This window comes from Acinonyx jubatus, chromosome A2, assembly GCF_027475565.1.
Source record: "Acinonyx jubatus isolate Ajub_Pintada_27869175 chromosome A2, VMU_Ajub_asm_v1.0, whole genome shotgun sequence".
Lineage (NCBI taxonomy): Eukaryota > Metazoa > Chordata > Mammalia > Carnivora > Felidae > Acinonyx > Acinonyx jubatus.
In genome coordinates, this window is record NC_069383.1 from 71,429,679 (window position 1) to 71,455,181 (window position 25,503).

A 25,503-nucleotide genomic window follows, 5' to 3' on the forward strand; every position below is an offset into this window, starting at 1 on the left:
ACTTCAGCTCAGGTCATGATCTCGCGGTTTGTGGGTTCGAGCCCCGCGTCAGGCTCTGTGCTGACAGCTCAGAGCCTGGAGCCTGCTTCCGATTCTGTGTCTCCCTCTCCCTTTGCCCCTCCCCCGCTTGTGCTCTGTCTCTCTGTCTCTCAAAAATGAATAAATGTAAAAACAAAATTTTTTAAAAAGTAAAAATTTTAAAAAGTAAAAATGTACAATAAAATTAATATACAATTCAAATGATAAATTGTATATAAGGGATACAGTACATATAGTACAGGGCTCACCTTATATCAGGAAAGGGTAACAAATAGCTCTCTCGATTTAATGCTGCTTTAATATCCAATCACATTGCTAATTAAACATTCTTTCCTACCTTCCTCCATTCCCAAAACCATTCCTAATCACTCTTTCTAAAGTCAGTGATGACTGTTTTGGAATGTAATACATAATCTTGACTTTGTGGTTTGATCCTAAATATCATGTCCTGTTCTTTAGAAGCCTTCTTACTCCTAAAAGGCAGATGCATTTAAGTAACCCCTCAGTGAGTGCTGCCTCCACCGATCTAACTTTCTTACCAGCTCATACCATATATGGAGGTATAGAATAGTGGCCAAATTGTTTTGGTGAACTCTGACATAATAATCATCTTTCACCCAAAGAGAAACTGGTTCAATATTTAGTTCAACATTTTGAGCCCCTCAAAACAATCTATTAAATTTATAATAAATAAGTAATGCGGATATTTTATGGTATTTTGGAGGGAAAGAAGTCCTTAACCATCTTAAAAAGACTTCAAAGAACAAATTCTTCCAAATTCAAAAGTAATTGTTTTAAACCCATTAATGCTATAAGGTTTAAACATGAGACAAAGTATTCTCATTATGCACATAAGTCTATTCACATTTTATTAGAGTTCCTACCTATGGTAGTTCTTAAAATAATTGACGCTTTGTTTTCTGATGGACTCTTGCAAAACTTCAGATTTGCTACCACAAAATTCTTCTCCAACTTGCATCAACCTAGTTGGATAAAAAAATTCATATTAATTTCAGTAACATCCTTATAGAACAAAAGTAGTCTAGGTCATCTTTCTTCAAAGATAACAAACCAAAAAATGGATGTTTGAAGAAATTCTAAACATCACAAATTCATTATGGTTTACAGACATCTGAAGGACAGAAACCCAGCAGAAATTAGATGATGAATGTTCAATTGTCTTCATTTCCATGAAGAAGTTACACCTGATAACTCACTGATTCATGATTTCTTTGATTACCATGGTTGAATGAAACAAACTAAAGAATTAAAACAAGATCTCAAACAGTACCTGCTGATTATATCCAAAACAAAGATGAAATCATCATATTTAAATATAGACAAATCTGTTCCAAGCAAGTAGGTTTTTACTTTTAGTTGAACATCCTGTAAAACAAAACAAAAAAATATTTCAGGTAAACCCAAAATATAGAAAATAAGTTCCCAGAACCATTTATTCTATAGTTACAAATTAAAATGAGACAGGAATGTATTATTAAGAATATATATTTAGGACAATAACCAATATCCTTACAGTGGTATCATAGGGACAATTCCACACGCATCAGTATAAAAATAGTAATGGCCACAATCATCACTATTAATACATACACACACATGTAAGATAAGAATTATACCCAAGTGTTGGCTATGAAGATAAAAATCATCATTTATGTGTAGCTTGGTAGGCTAGAAACCCCAAAATATCCAATTAAAAAATAATTAGAATTAATAAGATAACTATTTCAAGTGATGATGTATAATACATAAAAATTAAGTTTTCAGGTATTTCTGCTGTAGCACCTTAAAATGAAGAGATACCATTTATTTATTTTTAATTTTTTTTTAACATTTATTATTTATTTTTGAGACAGAGAGAGACAGAGCATGAACGGGGGAGGGTCAGAGAGAGGGAGACACAGAAGCTGAAACAGGCTCCAGGCTCTGAGCTGTCAGCACAGAGCCCAATGCGGGGCTTAAACTCACGGACCGCGAGATCATGACCTGAGATGAAGTCGGCCGCTTAACTGACTGAGCTACCCAGGCGCCCCAAAGAGATTCCATTTAAAATAAATGTTAAAAGTGTAATATACTTGGGAAAAATTTTAAAAGGCAATATCAGACCTATAAGAAAGAACTAACAACTTTAATAGGATACAAAAGAAATTTCAATAAGAGAGTCAAGGGACTGAATGAGTGACTAAATAGTGCAAGTCAACTTTTCCAAATTAATGCAGTGGTTGAATGAAATTCTAACCAAATCACAAAAACTTTTCCTTTGAACAATCACTCTAAAATTCACCAGAAATAAGAAACAGGCAATAACCTCTTTTTTTAAAATAAAGCTTTGAAAAGACAGCTTAAAAGGTATAAGTGAACAGAGTGACTGGGTGGCTCAGTCGGTTAAGCATCCAACTTCAGCTCAGGTCATGATCTCACTGCTCGTGAGTTCAAGCCCCGCATCAGGTTCTGTGTTGACAGCTCAGAGCCTGGAGCCTGCTTCAGATACTGTGTCTCCCCCTCTCTCTGCCCCTCCCATGTTCATTCTCTCTCTCTCTCAATAATAAATAAATGCTTAAAAAAATTTTTTTAAAGATGTAAGTGATGTTGGAGGACTTGTACTATCTGCATTAAATACATAAAAAAACTATTTTTTAAAAAGGAATACTACCAATACCCAAAGAATCAATAAAATATGACACCTCAGAAATAGTGCTAATATATATACGTGAGCTTAAGAAACCACAATAAAAACTACTGTTTGCCCATTATTTACTTTTTGTCAGCATTATGCTAAGAACTTCATATATTATCATTAATCCTAAAATCGTTCTGTTGAGCAGGCATTTATTATCCTAAGAGATAAAAAACTGAAAATAGGTCAAGTAATTGTCTAAATTCACATGGACCATGAATGACAAAGCTAAGACTTGAACCCAGGTCTCTCTGCCTCCAAAGTCTCTTTTCACCACTGGACCTTGCTACAAGGAGGCATCACAAATAAAGACACAAGAAAAAAGATCATCCAGAAAATAGTGAAAGGAAAACCAACTAGATCTGGGGGGAAGAACAACTCTCTCCTCTCTACATCACATATCAAAAGATATATAAAAGGACTGAATAAGTGTTTTTGTATGTTTTCAAAAGATTAAAAATTAATCCAATAAAGCAAAAATATTTTCTGAGTACATATTAAGTGTTCTAGGCAGTACTCTACGTACTTGGGATATAGCAATTAATGTAAAGATTGCAATGTATAGATAATGTATAGATAAATATCTATAATTACCAGATGAATGTTGACCTGAGTTTTACATAGGAAAAAATAGTTTAAGAATAAATGTAGCATAAATTACAAAGGACAAAGGTCAATAGTTTGACTTCATAAAATGTAGATCATCTGCATATTGAAAATAAGTGAACAGACATATGATATACAAAAGATTACTCATTATCATATAAATCATTTAGAACTTATGAACAAAAAACAAATAATTCACAGGTCAGTTAAATTATGGAGTTTTTAAATGTTTACCTTCTCTAATAATTAAAGAAGTATGAATTAAAACACTAATAAAAATATAAACAGATTCAACTGCCTAATTAAAAGATAAAGTCTCTCAAAAAAAACATTTCTTTTATATTTATAGAAGACACAAACATGATCCAAAAGCATTTAAAATAAAGACACAAAGGAAAATATGAACAAAATAAACACAGCAATGGTAATAATAAAACAAGCTAGAACTCATAGCAAAATGCCTCAGGACAAAAGAACTATATATTTTTTTAATTAATGAAGGGAATTATGTACAAAGAAGGTAGGTAAAGTGGTTATTAGCATTGCAGCATCAATCAACCTAGCATCCAAGTATAAAAAGCAAAAGCTATTGTTAGAAATAAAACAAAAACCTGACAAAATTACAATTCTTCTGAAAGATTAAAACCCCTCCCTCAGAATGACACAGGCCAAGGAAACAAAAAATAAATAAAATATAGATTAGAATAATACAATTAATAATAAGCTTGCTTTAATATATACATAGAACTTAACTCCCACCACAAAGAAGAAATACATGGTTATTTTTCCAAATGCCCAAGCAAAACATTTTTAAGTGGGTGGCTAATAGGATGTAAAGAAAATCTCAAATTCACAAAAAGTAGAAATATTGCAACCCTAATTCTCTATAGTAAAAAGAAATAATAAGCACATGAATAATATGAATAATTTCTTACATATCAAATACTTAAAGATAAAATAAAAATCTTGGAAGATCAAGACTTTCATATAGTTAGGTTTGTAAGCTCCATAAGGTCAAGTATCATGGGTTCACCGCTGTGTTCTCAAATTGACAGTTTCTGCCAAATGGTACAATTGATACAAACTTTTTTATTACAGACTTTCTAGTTGAGTCAAAATGCATGGAAAATATTCTAAAAATTTTTGTATCAAAAATCACAGTCATTCTGATTTTGAATTTAATTTTTATGTAAGAAAGGTTAAATATCTTCTTAGAATTTAATTATCCCTATATTTATGACGAATGTATACAAATTGTCACTCACTCATTTATGCGTTGGAATTCAGGATTTCAGATGTTAGAAATGTATTATGGCACATATATAGCATATATCATATAACAGCCCCAGTGGGGTTAAGGCAGTATCCCAAAATAAAATGCATTAATATTCCTGCAACATATAAATGTTTACTTTAATGAGATAAACACTACAAAAAGTTTAATGACAATACTGGTCTGGTTCTGCTGCTGAATGAATTCAAATTGGGTCAGGTTTGCCTGCTGAATATGTTATCAAAAAACATTTGTTTTTCATAGGTTTTGCTTTTTCAAATTGAATTGAGCCTTGTACTTTCAACTGACAAACACTCAAATGCGTTCCTAATGTATGCAAAATACTGTTTAGAACTAGTTGAGAACTGTGGTAGGGGGCAAATGAGACTTGGGAGTGGTGGAGATGAAGATATCTAAAGCTTGAAACGTACAACACAATAATCTATACTCAAAAGAATGATCACTTTCATTAAACTAGCTAAATGCTTAAATTTACTAAACCTCATATTTAACAGATTCTACTTTATCAGGAATGACATCAGATTGCCAGACTGAATGGACACTAGCTATATGAAATGCCAGGTCAGTATTTCAAAGTACACTGAATTACCAGAAATTCTGCCATGGATTCTACAATTTCAAGTACAATCAGTGTTATTAGGAGACTATATCAGGAAATTAAATCAGAAATAACTCCTATCTGACCCTACACTTATATTCAGTGGGTATGAGATTTCCCTTTCCAGTATATATAAAATTCACAAAAACGTCAGCCCAAACCCATAATTAAAATAAATTAAAAAGCAGTTAAAGGGGGCAGCTGGGTGGCTCAGTCAATTAAGTATCTTACCTCGGCCTAGGTCATGATACCATAGTTTTTGAGTTCAAGCCCCACGTCGAGCTCTGTGCTGACAGCTCAGAGCCTGGAGCCTGCTTCTGATTCTGTGCCTCCCTCTCTCTCTCTGTCCCTGCCCCACTCCTACTCTTTCTCTCTCAAAAATAAACACAAACATTTAAAAAAAAAAAAGCAGTTTAGGGATGCCTGGGGGGGCTCAGTTGATTAAGCATGCAACTCTTGATTTAAGTTCAGGTCATGATCTCAGGGTACATGGGATCAAGCCACACATTGGGCTCCATGCACTGATATCATGGAGCCTGCTTAGGATTCTTTCTCTCCCTCTCTCTCTCTGCCCCTCACCACACTCTCTCTCTCAAAATAAATAAACTTTTTTTTTAAGTAGTTTAATATAGAATAAAGGCCATATATGAAAAACCCACAGCTAACATCATACTCAATGGTAAAAAACTGAGAGCTTTTCCTCCAAGATTAGGAATAAGAAAAAGATGCCCACTCTTGCTACTTTTATTCAACACTGGATGTCCTAGCCAAAGCAATTAGACAAGAAAAAGAAAGGAGGCATCCATATTTGTAAGGAAGAACTTAAACTGTCACTGGCAGATTATAGGGTATTATACATAGAAAACCTTAAAGACTTGACCAAAAAACTACTAGAAGTAAAAAATAAGTTCAACAAAATTTCAAATTACAAAATTAATACCTAGAAATCGGTAGCATTTCTATAAACTAATAACAAAGTGGCAGAAAGAGAAATTAAGAAAATAATTCCACTTACTGCTGCGCCAAAAAGAATAAAATACCTAGGAATAAACAACCAAAAAAGGTGAAAGACCTTTACTCTGAAAACTATGAAACAATGAAAGAAATTGAAGACAACACAAACAAATGGAAGGATATTCCATGCTCATGGACTCAAAGAATATTGTTAAAAGTCCATACCAGCCAAAGCAACCTACAGATTTAATGCAATCCCTATCAAAATACCAAGAGCACTTTTCATAGAGCTAGAACAAACAATCCAAAATTTGTATGGAACCACAAAAAAGACCGCAAATAGCCAAAGCAATCTTGAGAAAGAACAACAAAGCTGGAGGTATCACAATGCCAGATTTCAAGATATATTACAAAACTGAAACAATCAAAACAGTATATTACTGGCACAAAAATAGATACATAGACCAATGGAGTATAATAGCCCAGAAATAAGCCCACACTTGTATGGTCAATTAATCTATGATAAAGAAGGCAAGAATACACCATGGGAGAAAAGACAGTTTCTTCAATAAATGATGCTGGGAAAACTGGAAAGCTACATGCAAAAGAATGAAACTGGACCACTTTCTTCCCTAAGCACAAAAACAAATTCAAAATGGATTAAAGACCTAAATGTGACACCTGAAACCATAAAACTCCTAAAAGAAAACATAAGCAGTAATCTCTTGGACATTAGCCTTAGCAACATCTTTACAGATTTTTTACCTCAGGCAAGGGAAACAAAAGCAAAAATAAAGTATTAGAACTACACAAAAATAAAATGCTTTTTCATGGCGAAAGAAACCATCAACAAAATGGAAAGACAACCTACTGAATGGGAGACGATATATGCAAATGATATATCTGAGAAGGGATTAATACCCAAAATATATAAAGAAATTATACAACTCAACTGCAAAAAAAATCCTCAAATAATCCAATTAAAAATGGGCAAAGGACCTGAGTAGACATTTTTCCAAAGAAGGCATACAGATGGACAACAGACACATGAAAAGATCTCAATGTTACTAATCATCAGAGAAATGCAAATCAGAACCATGAGATATCACCCTATACCTGTCAAAATGGCTAAAATCAAAAAAGAGATGAAATAACAAGTGTTGCTGAAGATGTGAAAAAAAAGGAACTCTTGATTTAGCACTACTGATAGGAATGTAAATTGGTGTTAACCACTGTGGAAAATAGTACTGACGTTCCTCAAAAAATTAAGAATAGAATTACTATATGATCCAAAAGAGCAGCCCAAAAGAACAAAAAAGAGTTATCTTCAAAGAAATTACACTTTTGTCTAGGAAGTAATAAATTTAAAGAAATTAACAAATTTAATTATCTGATAATAACTATGCCACTAAACTGTAAAAGAAAAGTTTAAGAAGATACATTCAGTCAATAAACATGTAAGATGCCCTCAAGGCACAAAATCACTGACTTAGAAAAAACTTTTTCATTCTACACTAGATGTTAACCCAACTATCACCGATTTAGTTTTCCTTTATCTAAAATTAACAGAAAGGAAAGAAAACATAAATAAATGAAATAAAAATAAATAGAGTATCTCAATAAGAAAGCAATTTCTTAAGGTAAGCGTGCATTTGCTAGGACACTAAAAGCAAAAATGTAACCAAGGAATATATATATATTTCCAATAGAGATTTTCAAATTAGAAGATTTACAGACAAATAAAACTGTGAACTAAATTACAGAAATTAAATTAAATGACAGATATAGTCCAAAGAAAAACTAACATATAACTAAATCTATAAGGAATACAAATAAGTACAGAAAAGTTCAAACACCGAATTTGTAAAACTTTGACATGAAAGTTTCAGTTGCTTTTGTAAAGAAAATAATTTAAAAAACCCAAACCTGCCATATTCGTGTAAGTCCATGTTCCAATTTCTTTTTTATGTAGCCACGATCAAAATTAGTTTCTTCAGTACCCATATTACTCCCTTCTGAAAATAAAAGAGGATACACATTTTCAGATTTGATTCCCATTTTTGTTTTCCGAAAAAAACATTTTAACTCTCATGTATTGTAGCCTATGTAAAATATACAAATATTTATACAATCAAAACAATGTCAAAAATAGGTATTAGGATTAAACCCACTTGATAAGATACACAAATTCAGACTGTGAAATGTTAGGTACTCTACACTTAAGACCGCTCAGTACCTATGTGATTGCAGAGACAAGGTTCTCGATGACTGCCAGGGCGTTACAGGAACCAATAACCTAAGTATCAGTTAATATGCATGTTACCAAAAGTACAGATTGCAGAACTGCACATGCAGTAAGGTAACGATGCATATGTTTTATATTTTTCATAATCCAGGATAGTCTTATCCATTCCAAATAATCTAACAATGTCCAGTTCAACAGGTAAGAGCAATGATGTGCTTCAAAACCCCCCTAAAAGCAACTGAAAATGCAATTATGTACATTTATATTAAAAAGATTATGCCTTTTTATGACTAAACTATGTGGAACAACTGAGGATGTTATTTCGTCTTAGGCTAGCAGGGTGTCCACTGGTAACCAGCAAAAGGCCCTCGCATAGGCCACATCCCAGGTTCATGCCTCGTGTACCTTTGACCACTCCTACAGCTGAAGCTATTTATTATCTGTTCAGTGTGGCTACCAAGAATCCAGCAGCTCAGGGCAGTGCACCCAGACTATACCTTTAGAGTTTTATTTTATGATAGTAAAGTGTTAAGATACCAAAAGTATCATTACAGCAGGTAACCTCGAGACTGTTTCAGCTTTATAAAGTTCTGTGAAGAAAAATTTTCAAATTTCGGAGTCCTACAATTGTATTTCTTAATGTGAATATGAAAGGATTAATTTCAAGTGAAAAAAATGACTTTTTGGAGTTCTAGATAATGTCAGCTGTTAGGCTCATCAGAGTCCTGAATATTCTTAAAATACACAAAATCAGGTCAAGGAATTGTAGCAGAGAGGATTAAGTATGAAAGGCTCAATTGGTGTTTTAAGTTTGACTCTATAACCCAATAAAAATACATACATATATACAATAATACATGCAAACTATGAGCCTGAAGCAAAAAAGCAAACCTCACTATGATGAATACATATTGTCCCCTAAACTCTTATTTTATATCTAAAGTTGTATTAATTTTGTTCCAAACTTTGTCTTTGGTTTCTCCTTAATGTATTAGAAAAGGGAAAACAGATGCTGAAATGTCTTAACAGTTCCTGCAACTAGAAAAAAAAGAAAGGTTGCCAAAACAGGATAAACTTGTGAAGATCTGGAATCCCATTAAGCCGAGCAATTCCCTAAGTAACCTGAGGTTTAAAAAGAAAAAGGCATACGTATATTTCATTAATAATAGTCTTATTATTATCTCTTGACCCATTTCATTTGATATTAACAACAACCAGTGTAAGCACTTCATATTTTCTCTAAACTTTACACCAAATCTACAAGTAGATGTGTTACTACCCTATATGGGACTTTTTATTTGTTCTGTTTTTTTTTTTTTTTTTTAATCTATCATTCTAAGAGGAAAGCTGAGGCATGGAGAAGATAAACTTCTTCACATTCTTATCTTTGGAAAATGGCAGTCAAAATTGGAAGCCATGTATCTCTGACTGCAAAGCCCATGCTCACAGAGGTAGTACAGGGATGAGAGTATAGGAGTTAGGTAAAAACAGTCTGGCCTAGAAACCTAGCTCAGTGTCCACTCCTTTCTTCTGCTTTCTCATCTTTCCCTACCTTTGCCATCCTCCAAGCAATATTTCTAAAAGGATTCTTTCTGTAGAATTTTCCTCTGTTATTTTTTTCAAGTTTATTTATTTATTTTGAGAGAGAAAGAGAGAGAGAATGAGCAGGAGAGGGGCAGAGAGAGAGAGAGGGAGAGGGAGAGGGAGAGAATACCAAGAAGGCTCCATGCTTAGCACAGAGCCCGACATGGGGCTCAGTCTCATGACCATGAGATCATGACTTAAGACTATCAAGAGTTGGATGCTTAACTGAGCCACCGGGGCACCCCCATTATTTTTTGCTATCTATATATCCTATATATATTTATAAGCTTCTTATGAGTCAAAACAAATATTAAACTTATGTCTTCTATACTACCAGAATCCTACAGTAAGATTTGAGTGAGCTTCCACCCACCCAACCACAGAAACCAAGCATCTCAGAAATTAGAAGCTACTAAAATAATTTGATTGATTAGCTACATTAAATTGTGTGCAAAACAAAAACTTGTGCAGTATAATTTATTTTGACCATATTAAACAAAATGCTGATAAAAGCATTTAGTACTTTTAAAAAGTATCTCGAATACTTAATCTAAGCTATTGTACAAGGATAATCACTTAAGACATATAGTTATATAAATGAAGTAATTTAAATATAATGTCTAGTTAATATAATTTCTCAAAGATTTGTTCCTTATGTAGCTGACTATACCATAGTCATTTAAAGTTGTGGCTTTTATTCAAAGATTAATATTTTAAAACCTTGCTTTTTATGAAATTTTAAGTCCTACTGTGTTTTCACAGGAAGAAAAATGTAATTATTAATCCTTCGAATCTAGCTTTATTAGTACAACTTGACAACTAGCAAAAAGATTTAATAGTAAACATTAGCATTAATTTTACAGTAAATTTGGACAGACCAATGCCTTAATTAGTTTGGAATTAATTTTTTCAAAAACCTTTTGTTAATAATTTAGTCCTAAAGCCATCATGACATATTCCTGAAAACTGGTAGTATCTGTCACTTAAGAAGTCCTTTGGCCCAGTTAATCCCCAAAGATAATGGAGATTGTAAAGAAAATGAATGACTTGGGGCACCTGGGTGGCTTAGTCAGTTAAGCATCTGACTTTCGCTCAGGTCATGATCTCATGGTTCATGGGTTCAAGCCCCACATCAGGCTCTGTGCTGACAGCTCACAGCCTGGAGCCTGCTTCGGATTTTTCCTCCCTCTCTCTCTGCCCCTCCCCCACTTGTGCTCTGTCTCTCAAAAATGAATAAATGTTAAAAAAAAAATGATTTCCAGGGTGCCTGGGTGGCTCAGTCAGTTAACATCCAGCTCTTGATAACAGCTCAGGTCACGATCTCACAGTTCATGAATCGTGCCCTGCATCAGGCTCCACGCTGACAGTGCAGAGCCTGCTTGGGATTTTCTCTCTCCCTCTCTCTCTGCCCTCCCATGCTCAGGCTTTCTTTCTCTGTTTCTCAAAATAAATAAATAAACTTAAAAAAAAATTATAGATTAAAATGATTTCATACCAGCAGCAGAAGTAGTATCCTCATTGTCATGCTTTTCATGCCATTCCATAGTCCTGTAATAGCTGAGCATAACTTCCCACAGTGCTTTGCACAGGTCTGCAAGGCATGGAATATAGCTGTCTGGGGTAACATGCTGAAGAAAATGAGAAAAGTTAACTTGAAAATTATCACAACTTGCCAAAAGGAAATCAATCAATCAATCATGTCATTTGTGCAAACTAAATACCTTTGACAATTTCTAAATTCTAGAAATTACATGGATATTACAGATATTCCATACCTATTAATATTTAAAAATGTTTTATATAATGTGGCTATGATATAATATGTGGTCTCAGATCTCCCTAATGAAAATGTGTGGATTTACCCCCCTCTATCCTTTGTATAAACTACCAGTTTGTCCTTCTGCCCTTTTTTTCCTGCAGGTAGAGTGATGCCTCCATCCTATTTTGTAGGCTTTCTGTCAAAATGGAACATCTGCTTCATCATTTGAGATTTCCTAACATTTCTTCTTTTGGTAATTAACCCACAAGAACCAATCATGCTGATAAAACACTGAAAGGCTAGTAAGACTGGTATATTAAGCTCTCCAAAGTAAATAGCTGGTAGAAATAAGTACATAGCAAGTATAGTTATGGTGTGACTGATGCTTAGGATAGCACAGGTCGGTAGTGGTCCTCTCTCTTTCAAGAAGTTTTTTTCTCTCCATAATGATCTTTCCCTCCTCTAAGCTCCTTGTTTATTAAAACATTCATCAAGCAATTAATAAAAATACTAACTTGTATGACTCAGTCCATTTTTATGTAAGCATGTCAAATCTCTGAAATTCAACTAGGAAGTAGTAAAATAAAAGAGTTGTTAAGCTCTGGAGTCATAGCCCAAGTTGGGTTTAAGCCAAGAATGGCAGGATGGTTCAATCTTACAAAATCTATTAATATAATTCATCATGTTAACAGTGTAACAAAAAAAAATCAAATGATTATTCTAAAAGATGCTGGAATAAACCTTTTGACAAAATTCAACAGCCGTCTGTAATAATAACTCATAAAAAATAAAAATGGATGGATATTTCCTTAAGATAAGAAAACTAAGGCATACCCCTTGTGGTTAGGAACAAGACAAAGAAGCCTACTATCTCCACCACTATTTAACAATGTTCTGGAGGGATTAACTAATACAATTACACTATAAAAAAGAATAAGAAGCAAATAAACAGGAAAATAAGAAACCAAACTATAACTATCTGCAGATGATATAATAATATATCTAGAATATAATTCTTAGAGAATCAGTGATAAAAGTAACTAAAACAATAAAATAATTCAGCAAGGTAGCAGGTTATAAAATTAGTGCATTTGTATATACATTAATATATATACATATATATTAATATATATACATATATATATATAATAACCATTTGGAAGATACACAGAATGAGAAACTTCCACTTATAATAACAAAAGAGATAAAAAAGATGAAATTTTTTAGAACTTAACAAATAATGATCCAAAATTCTATGAAGAAAACTGAAAGACATAAAATAGACTGGAACAGAGAGACATCTCTTATTCTTGACTAGGATGTGTCAACATCATCAAGATACCAATTCTCCCTAATTTATGAATTTACTGAGATAGAAATTAAAAAAGGCCAGAAATAGGTCCAGCCTCATATGAAAATAGAGTATCTGATAAATATAGGTGAAGATAGTTTTTTTCATAAATAGTGTTAGGATAACTGGATAGTCAGTTGGAAAAAGACAAAGTTAGACCCACTCCTCACACCATACATAAGAATAAACTCCAAAAGGATAAGAGATCTAAATGTAAAAAATAAAACTATACTAGCACTAGAAGGAAATTTGAGTTAATTCTTCCCTCAGCTTGATGTAAGGAAAGGCTTTCTAACTATGACTCAAAATTAGAGGTAATAAAATGTAAAAGTTGATACATTTTACTACATAAAAATTTTTAAAAAGAATTTACATGGCAAAACAAAACACTATAAACAAGGTCAAAAGACAAATTTAACAAACTTGAAAAATATTCACAACATATATCGTAACAAAGTGTTAATATCATGCATTTATAAAGAACTCTCTGGGGCTTCTGGAGGGCTCAGTCAGGTAAGCATCCGACTCTTGATTTCGGCTCAGGTCATGATCTCACAGTTCGTGGGATCGAGCCCCATCTTGAACTCCATACTGTCAGTGGAGCCTACTTGGGATTCTCTCTCTTCCTCTCTCTCTGCGCCTCTCCCACTCACTCTCTTGCTCTCTCTCAAAATAAATGAATAAACTTAAAAACAAACAAACAAAAAACTCCTAAAAGTTTTGGGGGGAAAAGACCAAGCATCCTATAAAAGAATGGAAAGAAGTTACAAGCAAACTTCACAAAAAGAGATACAAAATGCCATTAAACATATGAAAGACATGTCCCACTTCACTCATAACAGGACATATGTACATTAAAACTACAATAAGATATAAATTCTCACTCATCAGATTGGTGAAAATTTTAAAGTTGACCACTAACAAAGAACCTCTTCTTGACCAAACTCTAGCTAAGATTCTCTGAGCCCTCTTCTTGACTAGGCCTCATTCTTGGCCTGTAAAAAATCAAACAAAACACTAACATAGTTTGTAAAAGCTCAAGGCTGCATACTAGGATGACCCTAGTCCCCATTAACATGCCTACTGAGAAAACTCAAGCCTGCCAAAAGAATTTACTGTTTCTTTCAGCTAACACCTGAAGATAGGCCTCCTGTCTCCCAGCCTCTGAGGGAGAGAGTAGGAGCCTAACTTCCATAAGTGCCAGTCAGCAAACCCAGATGGGCTTCACAAGGATTAACCCCTACCTCCTGCTTTTTGTAATTTTTCATTTCCTGACTCTAAGCTCCAACTCATACCTTTCCCCTCTAAAATGCCCAGTAACCTCTGTACAAAATGAAAGGTGAACTTGGTTCACACTGGATTCTTTTCCATTTCTCAACAGTGTATTATTGATTAAAATCTTTCCATACAACTTTAATTAGTATTTGGCTTTGTTTATCTTTGATACTCTGTATACTCTGTTGGCAAGGCTATGAAAAAGCACCCACCCTCATACACTGCTAGTGGGAATGAAAAATGATATAACCCTATGGAGGAGAATTTGGCATTGTTTAACAAAACTACATGTGCATGTTCCCTTTGACCCAGCAATCCTGCTTCTAGGAATTTATCCTGAATATCCTCAAACAATGTGAAAATACTTATGCACAAGATTATTTATTGTATTGTGAAGGATTATTTGTAATCACAAAATATTGGAATCCATCTAAATGTCCAAATAGGAGACTGGTTGAATAAACTAGTGTTTATACACACAAAGGAGCACTATGTGTGTATAAACTATGAAAATGATAAGTTGACAACACATATTTAAATTTTAATTGAAAAAAATTTTTCCTGGTAACCATCCGTTTGTTTGCTATAGCTAAGAGTCTGTTATTTGGTTTGTCTGTTTTTTATTCTTTGTTCATTTGTTTTGTTTCTTAAATTCCACATAAATTTTTTCTCTGACTGACTTATTTCACTTAGCATCATATTCTCTAGCTCCCTGTAAGAGGGGAGGTAGTTGAGAAGATGTGTGAAACAGGTAATGGGGATTAAGAGTACATCAAGATTTTATGAGCACTGAGTAATGTACTGAATTGAATTACTCTGTTGTACACCTGAAACTAATCCAACACTGTATGTTAACTATACAGGAATTAAATTTTTTTTTTAAATTTCCCCTTCATGACATACATATATGAGAAAGGGAAAATTCTTTAATTATATACAAGTTTTTTATATATATAAAATATATTTTTAAAAACACTGAAGTTAGTTACCTTTACAAGGTGGGGCTGGGAATGAAATGGAAGAAATGTAGGAGGAAGTGACACTTTTCTAAATATACCACATAGGCTATAAGTAACCTATTCATAGAAGAATTAGAATGACCATCCACATTTACACATGGCTTACAGAGATTAATATAAAATATTCTTGCATATTTATTCCATAATTTGGAGTAATTTTTTATGTATATATTTCATGTTTACTTTTATAACTACCACTTGACAATGAACCAGTCTTGATTGTTTTTCCCTTTGGTTTATTTTTATCCCATCATAACAAATGTCTTATAGCACACACATTTAATAAAAACTTGATACTGATGCACATGGTCAAGAAAAAGTCAAAAGCAGAGGGCAAAGAAAAAAAAATCACAAAAAAAGTTCTGGGCTGCAACTCCTCAATCATTCACCTAAATAAAGGTACTCTTCTACAAGTCAATTTTTTTCACTTTCATAAACTCAACTTTACATAAATTTATATTTATATTATGCAAATAAATTTAATCTAATTATATACCAACATTCTTTGGGGTAGATAAAAGGAAGACAATTCTTATTTCTTCCCAAAGAAAAATTATGGCTATACAAATAATTGTGTTATAGCCCACCAATTAATTTTTATTACCCTTGTCACAGTTTAACAAACCAGAAAATTGAATCTTAGAACTACTACTACCTTCTATTTTCCACCCAGCCACCATCTAGCTACATTATTTGCCTATTTTTTCTAGGAAAAGGAGGTTCTTTACTACGTTTCGTCTTGATGATTTGCTGAAATTTAATGTGTTCGGACAAGATACACAGAGATGTATACGTTATTTTTTCCCAAAAAAGTTGAAATTATTGAAGTTATAGCAAGCTTTTTGTCACCAAACTGACCCAAGTGTAAATAATTCATAAATCCAGCTAAACCACTGCACATGCCCAAAAGTCTCCCAAAAGAATCCATATTTTATCATCTTCAGAAATGTTCATACGTACAAACATAAGACTATGATGCACTGAGCACAAGATAACAAGATGACTCTTGCCTAAATTTTTAATTTAAAATAGAAACAAATGCAGAGATTCATTGTACTAAATACATAGTTTAAGAAAAAAGGGCAAGGTGGGCTAGATAAAAAAAAATACTGTTTTCAATACATTTAAGCCCGGATGTGTTCATTTCTGCACTTGAAGACCATGTTGGCAATAAATTAAAAGAGTCATTTCATTTTATAACTGGACTCCAAAAACCACTTTCCACTATACCATGTAACTAAGTGGTGTCAACTCTCATAGCAACAAATGGTTCTCTCATGCTTTTAACACCTTATTACTAAAATCATTCACAACTAGTATTCTCTCATTACTTTATAAAAATCTCCTCTAAATTTCAAATAGAGAACCTTTATTACACAGACATGGGTGAATCATAACTATAACAAAAGAAATTCAAAGAAACCAACAAATAAGCAAATAATTGTGCAAGTAATCAAAAACTAAAAGGCAGGCCAAGAAGAGAATCTGGGTTTCTGAATTAACAGCCCATGAAACCTCCACTCAGACATCTATTCTTTTTCACACCAGCAAGGCGTATTAGAAACAGGCTTAGAGAAGGAACTGGAAGTCCTGGGTCCAGCCAGCACCAGTTCCACAACTTATCAGTCACATACCCTTCCACAAAACACCACTCTGGATTTAAGTTTCGCCTTTCATAAAATAGTGTTAGAGATTCCTGGATCTAACTACCTCATCACTAGTTTAATCCACTCACCAATTACCAAATGCCTAATACTTCATCTCAATTCAAATCCCATTTAAGGGAGGATTCGTTTAGAAAAAAACCAGGAATACCAAGGCAGAGGAGCACCATATTGTAATTCCAGTTCTATGTTTGTATCACATATCAATCATAGCAATGAAATCTTGATCAATTTAGATAATATTCACAGCAACACATCCCAAAGAACTGAAATAACATGTCTTTAAATTCTTTTAAAAACTAAGAATATATGGGAAATAGAAATTTAATTATCAAATATTACTCTGTGTTCAAGAGTTATTTTCCATTGCCATTCTTTGAAAGCTAGTAGTGTCAATTTATTCAGCAAAGGTTGTGAGGTGAAGGGAAAAGAAAAAAAAAAGTACGGTATTTTAGAAATATCTCTCAAAAACATACAGACAAGAAAGAATATTTTAAGTAATCTAAAACATTTTAAATCCATAACCTCTATACAGATAACATAGATCTCTAGTAACTCTGAAGGTTATAAAAGGTAACAGAGGGAGCAGGATTTAGAGAATATTCACGAATCTGGATATTACAATGTAAAAATTTTCAACACAGTATTACCATTATGCTTCACTATTCAAACATCAAAATAGGCTTTTTTTTTTAATGTGTATCTATTTTTATTTTTGAGAGAGAATGTGCGTGCATGTGAAGGGGAGGAGCAGAGAAAGAGAAGGAGAGGGAGAATCCCAAGCAGGCTCCACACTATTGGCACAGAGCCCGATGCGAGGCTCAGACTCATGAACCATGAGATCATGATCTGAGCGGAGTAGGACGCTTAACCAACTGATCTGAGCGGAGTAGGAGCTGAGTGGGACACTTAACCAACTGAGCCACCCAGGCACCCCCCAAATAGGCTTCGTAATCAAATCTTGAAGAACACTTTAAAAAAATCCACAGATATCATATCCCTTTCTTCCTCACTGTCAGCTAACACTTTGCACCTTCCATTTCTGCTATTTAACCATCTCAACCAACATACTTGGTCAAAATAAAAATTATGAAATTAGCTTATTAAAACAGCAACATTCCAGCCCACACTATAAGCAGTAAGTGAGACTCTAGAGGACATTTTCAAAGAACGTGAAATGAACATAAGCAGCCTTTCCAAATCTAAAGCATGCAATGAAAAAAAGTCATCTTTTAAAAGTTGCTTAAGTGCAAAGTGGTAAATATGAAAAAAAAAGATGCTGCAGAATTTAGTTTTCTCTTATTAATTTACTTTTATGTTCCTCAGAAATCTCTACTACCAAATACTTACAAAAATTTCAGGAAGATGATTTTTCTATTAAAACGTCAAAATAAAAATTCTTAAGGAGTATCTTAAGGTATTTTTTGTTGTTGTTTCACTTTGATTTAGCATTCTGATCACATCATGACAAACATAAAGGGAACAGATGTCTTGGCATCCTCACAGGGCTCCCCAACTCCCAGCCGCTGCCACCCTCCATCCCCAACTTCAAACACACACTGATAGATTAAAAAAAAAAAATCCACAAAGAGTTAGCAGTATCTTCAAATGAATACTGCTAGTGCTGTGAGCTGCATCACCAGAAGCTGGTGGGGAGGATCACTGCATATCCGGGAGGACCACTACCTGTCCGGGAGGACCACTGCCTGTTGGGGAGGCTTCAGGAAAGATGTTGCAGATTCAAACAGCACTTGGCCCTGAAGCTAAAAACATCTCTGGGGAGGCCAAACTCCAGACCTAAGGAAGTGTCTGGGCCAAGCAATTACAAGATCTTTCCAACCTTGAATTACTTCTGTGAGGGCCACGCTGTACAAAATATGAATATCTTCAGTACTTTTTAGCCACTGGAAGCCAGAAATGTGCACAGTATGGCGGACTGGATAGCCACACATTTGGGCTTAGGGCCCGACTTTGTGACTTACTCAGTCATGATGTTATAAATATCACTTCATTTATCTAAACACCCCAAGGGATAAAGCAAATAATCTAAATTCTCTCTACTAGGTTATTCTGAAGCTTTAAACACTATGACTCTCCAAAGACAACAATATACATACGCTGTAGCAAAACTTCTCTTGTGTCAAACTAGATTCATTCATGATTTAAAAACACAAATGTATCATGGTGAAAAAACAGGCACTCTCATCTCCCAGGCATTTTTATCATTAATGCTAAAATTGTATATATCTATGAAGTCATATGCAATAAGTATGATATAAATGATGCTAACTCGGAACTAAGAACCTCGCACCTTCTAAATTGTGAAACAGAAAGGTCTCCTTTAAATTCAAATTGCTATTAAATGGCCTTAATCAAATAGTTTAATACTCAAACAAAGCAGGTATAATCAGAATACATAATTTATCTTTCAAAGTTACAAGTGATAAAATGCTGTGAGATTACCACAAAAAAAAGGGGGCAGTATTTAAACGTACAAACACTATCAAATTAAAAATAAGGTTTCTTGACAGGTCTCAAGAATGACTTTCTACCAGGAAATTATTTTTTGTTTCTGCTGACAGTGTGTGCCAGGCTTTGAAAATAGGTTGGTTTTTCAACATTTATTCCCATCCTCCACCACAACACACACACACACACACACACACACACACACACACACATCACCCAGCAGACTACCTTACACTGACTGGTTCTTAGATGTGGGCAGCCCAGGGGCCTTGCCACACCTGAGCCAGTTTCAAGTGACCAGAAAACCCCTCCATTTCCAAAGAGGCAAGGCTGGATGCCCAGATAACTACAACCCAAAGTATGTACTCCATTGGCACTCATTAGTCCCCAAGAATACTGAAAACAACCAAATATTCGTACTAAAAATCCAGTTAAAGCAAGTCAGACAACCTAACACTGCTCACTACCCCAACCCCCCAGCTCCCACCCCAGACACAGCCACATACATTGTGCCTGTTGGAATCCAAGACCCAGCTCAAAAGTTGCAGCTTTCTCTTAACAGTAAGATACGGTTTTGCTTTCCTTAGAACCTTAAAGAACTATGTTGACCCCAATGACACTTTATGTTGTTTCAACTTTTCTTATCCTACCTCTGATCATAATTAATGTGATCTTACTAGGTTATAAATTCTGTAACGCCTTATCTATCCTTGTTGAGCTAAACTGACTACTTGATTAACAAAAGCTGAGCAATGACAAGGGAACTGGTTTGTAACTTAGCAACTCAGAGTACCAAGATAATGGAATTTTATGTCCTATTCCAGCATCCATGAAAGAAAGGGTCACAGGCTAGCGTGTCAGTTTGCAAGTAGGATAAAATTTCAGACCCTTCACGGTTCTTGACAATCCAGAGAATAAATGACAGAGAAAATTTTTCCTTACCTATCTTTTGATTAAGTTTTGAACTTTAAAAATTACCAAAACCTAGTTTTTATTTTACCTTAAATATATAAAAATCAATATATATTCATATATAAAAAATATATGAGTGGTGATGGTACAAATATGTGATAATAAATCCAACAGCTGAATTCTTTGGAGTATTCTACAACTGACCTGAGACAGCAACTCAAGTAAATACATAATATTGCTCTTCTAACTAAAAAGGCTTCTCTCTTTGACCAAATGTTCAAATTTGTAGCTTCCAGTAAGACAGAAAATGTCTGTTCACCTATCTAACCAAATCAACCAAATTAACCCCAATAATCAATTAAGTGTCCCAGTTAATTTCCTTCACATCCTAAATATGCCTAACTGATAAACAACATAAATTATTTTGATATGCTACCTTCTGGTATCTGACAATTAAGCTATTAAATCAAAATAATCAGCATTCATGTGTACAAGGAGAGGGATAAGAGCAGACATTGCCGATGAGGAGTGTAAACTGAAACACACTTTCTAGAGGGCAATTTTGGAAAAATGAACCAAAAGCCTTTCACAATACAATTTCATTTCTCAACACTTACCCTAATTAATTAAAGATGTAGGTAAAGACTTAGCTTTAAGTCTATTTACTATAGTGTTGTTCATAATGACAAAAGCTAGAAATAACATAAATACCTAAGAATAGGAAGCTGGTTAATTAATCCACAGGATCTTACACTGAAACACTGTCAAGCTATTAAAAGTTATGTGGGTAGCATATTTACTGAAATGGAAAATTATTTATAATATAGAAAGTGGGAAAAATGTTATAAAACTGTGTATACAGCATAATCCCACTTTTAAAAGCTATTTGCTTACATACACATTAAAAGAACCAGCTTTGCATGCATAAATATTAATTTTCTCCTTTTTGCTTATCTGTATTTTCTTACAACTAATGTTTTACTTGTATAATTTCAAATATGTACACTTTTAAGAGTAAACATGTTAATTAATGATTGCTTAATTTGAGCAACTATTTATATAATCTACATTCTGTCTAACTCTATAAAGACTGTAAGTGATATAAGAACATATAAATACTAGACTAGTTTAAGTCAGAAAACAGCAAAAGGATAAGGAGGCAGTTAATTCTACAGAGAACAAAAACATGATTATTACTATACATGAACATTGAATTTAGCTCTGAACTTCCTAGAGACTTATCATTCATTGTAAAGACAGTCCATATACTCTCACACTATTTGATGAGAGAAAATATATTCTTCATAACAGAAAATGCCCTGAGAGTTTGGGAATAGAAACATGTTTTGACTAAAAAGAAGACTTGTCTTTAGGTTTCTATATGGACATTAAAATGAATGATATCTTCAACAGAGGACTTACTAAAGACATTTACTAACTCTCAAAAAACTGACACTGAATTATAATTCAATCAAGAGCTACTACTCAGAAGAATGAAAGTTTAAAAGCCTAGAAGAATGGAGTATTACACTAGCCTTCGGTTTGTCTCTCTACAATGTATGCACACAAGGCACCTGTAAAAGTACACAGTACAAAGAAGGTACATAATGTTGGTTTCCTTTCCGTCACATTTAACTTAAATTTGAAATGTGTCAACACCACACCAATTAGAGACTAAGAGGTAAATCCAATTTACTCAAGAAACATTAAGCACCTCCAATGTGCCAGACTCTGAGAAAACTCATACTGAAATGATTTCAAAAAGTTTTTTCTAAAAAAACAAAAAACAAAAACAAACAAACAAACAAAAAACTAACTCATTTTTCACCAAAGTATTACTACATTACCAAGCTCATTTCAAAAACAGAACTCAAAACTCATTAAGTTCATTTGGAAATGAAAAACTGAAAAATGGTTGGGAAAATTTCAGCCAGATTTAGCCAGCTTTATTATCATAAAATTAATCAATAACATCCTAATTAACATCTTTAAAAAGCTCCCCAAAGAAATCCAACAGCCTGCCAAACAAGGCTGTAAATAAATGTTTATAAATGATGCATACTTCATAAACTTTCAAATAACCTACAAATAGTTTCTCTACAAAGTTACTAAGTAAAGAGCATCTACTTGGTATCTAGAAATCTCTCCACAGACTGGTATAAACATGTAGGGGTACATCAATGTACCCCACAATGTATTTGTGCTTCAAAATAATGTACATATTTTTAAAGCCTAAATTACTGATCTAAATAAAAACTTTAAGCCAATATATTCAAGAAAAACAGGAAAACCAGACAGAAAGATAAACTATAAAAAGAAAAATTGTGCTTCTAATTAAATCTTTCAGAAAACATTGTTTAGTAAAGAAAGAAAAGTAAGTACATTCAATTACAAAATGATTTCAAAAAGTTCAAAGACAACTAAACTTTTAAACTCAGAGCAGTGGCTGACAGGACACAGAATTGGAGAAATGCCGTAACAGAATAGGATGCTATTGGCCTTAAAAACTCTGAAGTTCTCGGTTTATCAGAGTAAACAGAAACAGAACACTAATTTTACCCCAGATTTCTTTGTAAAGGGATATCAAAGAAAAAAAAATAGTACAATTTCATTCTAGCTCCTCTAGTAATAAACAGATACCTGTGAGTGGTTTAAAATAATACTATGAATGAGGGCAAGCGGATGATTAGAGTTCTATTTCCAATCTCTTTCCATTTAAATGAAACATAATTGTTCCCTATTTCCAGGAACTCTCATCCCTCTCTCAACTCTGCTGAGTATACTATTTCATGTATTTCACTTTTTAATGTTATATTTAAATGCTATCTAGGATTAAGGATTTCCTTCAAAATATTGCTATTAAACAGAGAAAACCAACTGCCCAAATGCCTGAACTCTTTCTTCTCATTTCTAAAATCTACCAGTCAACACCTTTTACATATCTCCTGAGGGCTGTGTTCCTTCTTTCTTACCTGACATAAGACTCTCCCACTAGCACATCCTCAATAAGTATTTTTTAAATGTTTTATTTTGTTTGTTTGTTTGTGTGTTTGTTTATTGAGACAGAGAGAGACAGAATACGAGCAGGGGAGGGCCAGAGAGAGAGGGAGATACAGTTTCTGAAGCAGGTTCCAGGCTCTGAGCTGTCAGCGCAGAACCCAATTCGGGGCTCGAACCCATGAACCGTGAGATCATGACCTGAGCCGAAGTTGGATGCTTAACCAACTGAGCCATCCAGGCGCCCCACTCAATATGTATTACAGTTACTTTTAATTGGGGCTAAAATGATTCACAATTGCTACGTATTAAAAAATCAAGAACCTTACATTCAAAAACAAGGTTCCTTCACAAATCATCTCCCTTGCTTGAGCTGTGCCATTACAGATCCTTTATATTTGTTCCCACCAGGAAAACATATTTAAATTTCCTTTCATCAGTTTATTTACTAAATTTCTAAGGGTTGTTTCCATTTTTCTCTCCTGAAGTAATCACCTTCATCTGTAGAATTCAGTTTCTAAAAGGTCACATCTTTTCATCAAACTAACAAATAAATAAATGTGATGAGAAATAATTTCTTTCTAATCTTCCCTGGTTTAAACATGTCAAATAGAATACAATATTATAAAACAAATTAAAACTTGCTTAGGTTTCAAAGAGATATCCACACTCATCTGCTTGTAACAGTACTGCTTAAATACTTCTAAGAGGCATGGGGTAAAGTTCTGAACTTTGTTAATTTTTTGTTGAGAATTGTGCCAAACAAAATGGGCCACCTTAAAATGGATCACATCCTTCACCTCATTATTCAGCTCCTCTACAACATAAAGAGCCCACCATACCTAATTCTATTAAATCCTTTTCTCAAAGAAATTCCTCCAGGGGGCATCTGGGTGGCTCCAGTTGGTTAGGTGTCCAACTCTTGATTTTGGCTCAGGTCATGATCTTACTGTTTGTGAGATGGAGCCCCATGTTGGGCTCTGTGCTAACAGTGCAGAGGCTGCTTGGAATTCTCTCCTCCCTCTCTGTCCGCCCTTCCCCTGTGTTCTCTCTCTCTCTCTCACTCTCTCAAAATAAATAAATAAAATAAACTTAAAAAAAAAAAAAAGAAAGAAAAGAAATTTCTCCATGAAGCCATCATCAACATCTGCTATTACTCTCACCACTTCAAAACTCCTTCAAAGAATGTTTTAGCACAGCCTGAATATAAACCAGGAGTGTAAACTGTGTTGGATGTATAACAACGTATGTGCCAGCTGTTCTGTACAGGGGCTGGGAGGGTGGTTCTATGACAAAGCTCTAGTATACCGATAAATCACTTGTTTCCTTAATTTAACTGTATATACCTCGCTGTAATCATACATAGATGAATAATTTTATAAAGAATTACCAGATGTTTCCTGGAGTCATTTTAAGAAGGATTTACTCAAAATAAAATCAAGGAAGATAAGCCCTTTGTTATCTGATAATTTAAATATACACAGCTACTTCAAAAATCAGCTTCAAAAAAAACAGTGAAATTGTTTAAAAATGCTATAGTAAAAACTTTAAGCACAAATTTTTGTTCATAAACATTTATAAATTAAGTACAACTTTCATCTTTGTATTTTGTAAATGTACAGAGAACTTTCTCAAGAAGTAGGAGCACAAATATGTCTCTGACTTAAAAACACATCAAAGTTTAATGGTAACAAAGTACACTATACATATACACAAACACACACCAGATTTAATCAAAGTAAAGATTTAAGGACAAAAGCCTAATTTGTTTAAATGTTTGTTTTGATTATTTTTTTGTTTTAATTATTAAAAGTTATTTTCTGCTGTAACAGAGAAATCACTAACTTGTAATAAATTGCTTTACCATGAGACATCTATTCGTGACAACACTAATATAATAAAAAAAATGAAATAGTGACAACACTAATATAATCAAAAAAATGAAACTGATTGCTTGGATATTTAATTTAAAAATATATACCTAAGAAAACACATGGATAAGAAGATAAACAACACATTTCAAAATCACTGAAATATAACAA

General features: G+C 33.6%; 1 protein-coding gene across 3 annotated transcripts in view; it reads right to left on the bottom strand.

Annotated features, from left to right (window-relative positions):
• VPS50 (VPS50 subunit of EARP/GARPII complex) overlaps positions 1-25,503 on the bottom strand; it is a 130,417-nt gene that overhangs the window by 56,696 nt on the left and 48,218 nt on the right. For 2 of the 3 annotated variants that reach the window (XM_053218452.1, XM_015066526.3), the window contains 4 exons: positions 11,511-11,643; positions 8,113-8,201; positions 1,331-1,425; positions 924-1,022 (listed from right to left, as the gene is read on the bottom strand). In XM_053218452.1, the coding sequence (XP_053074427.1) occupies positions 924-1,022; positions 1,331-1,425; positions 8,113-8,201; positions 11,511-11,643 (416 nt within the window). Of the gene's footprint in view, positions 1-923; positions 1,023-1,330; positions 1,426-8,112; positions 8,202-11,510; positions 11,644-25,503 lie in introns of those variants that run through there. The other variant, XR_008296834.1, reaches the window with a different exon arrangement.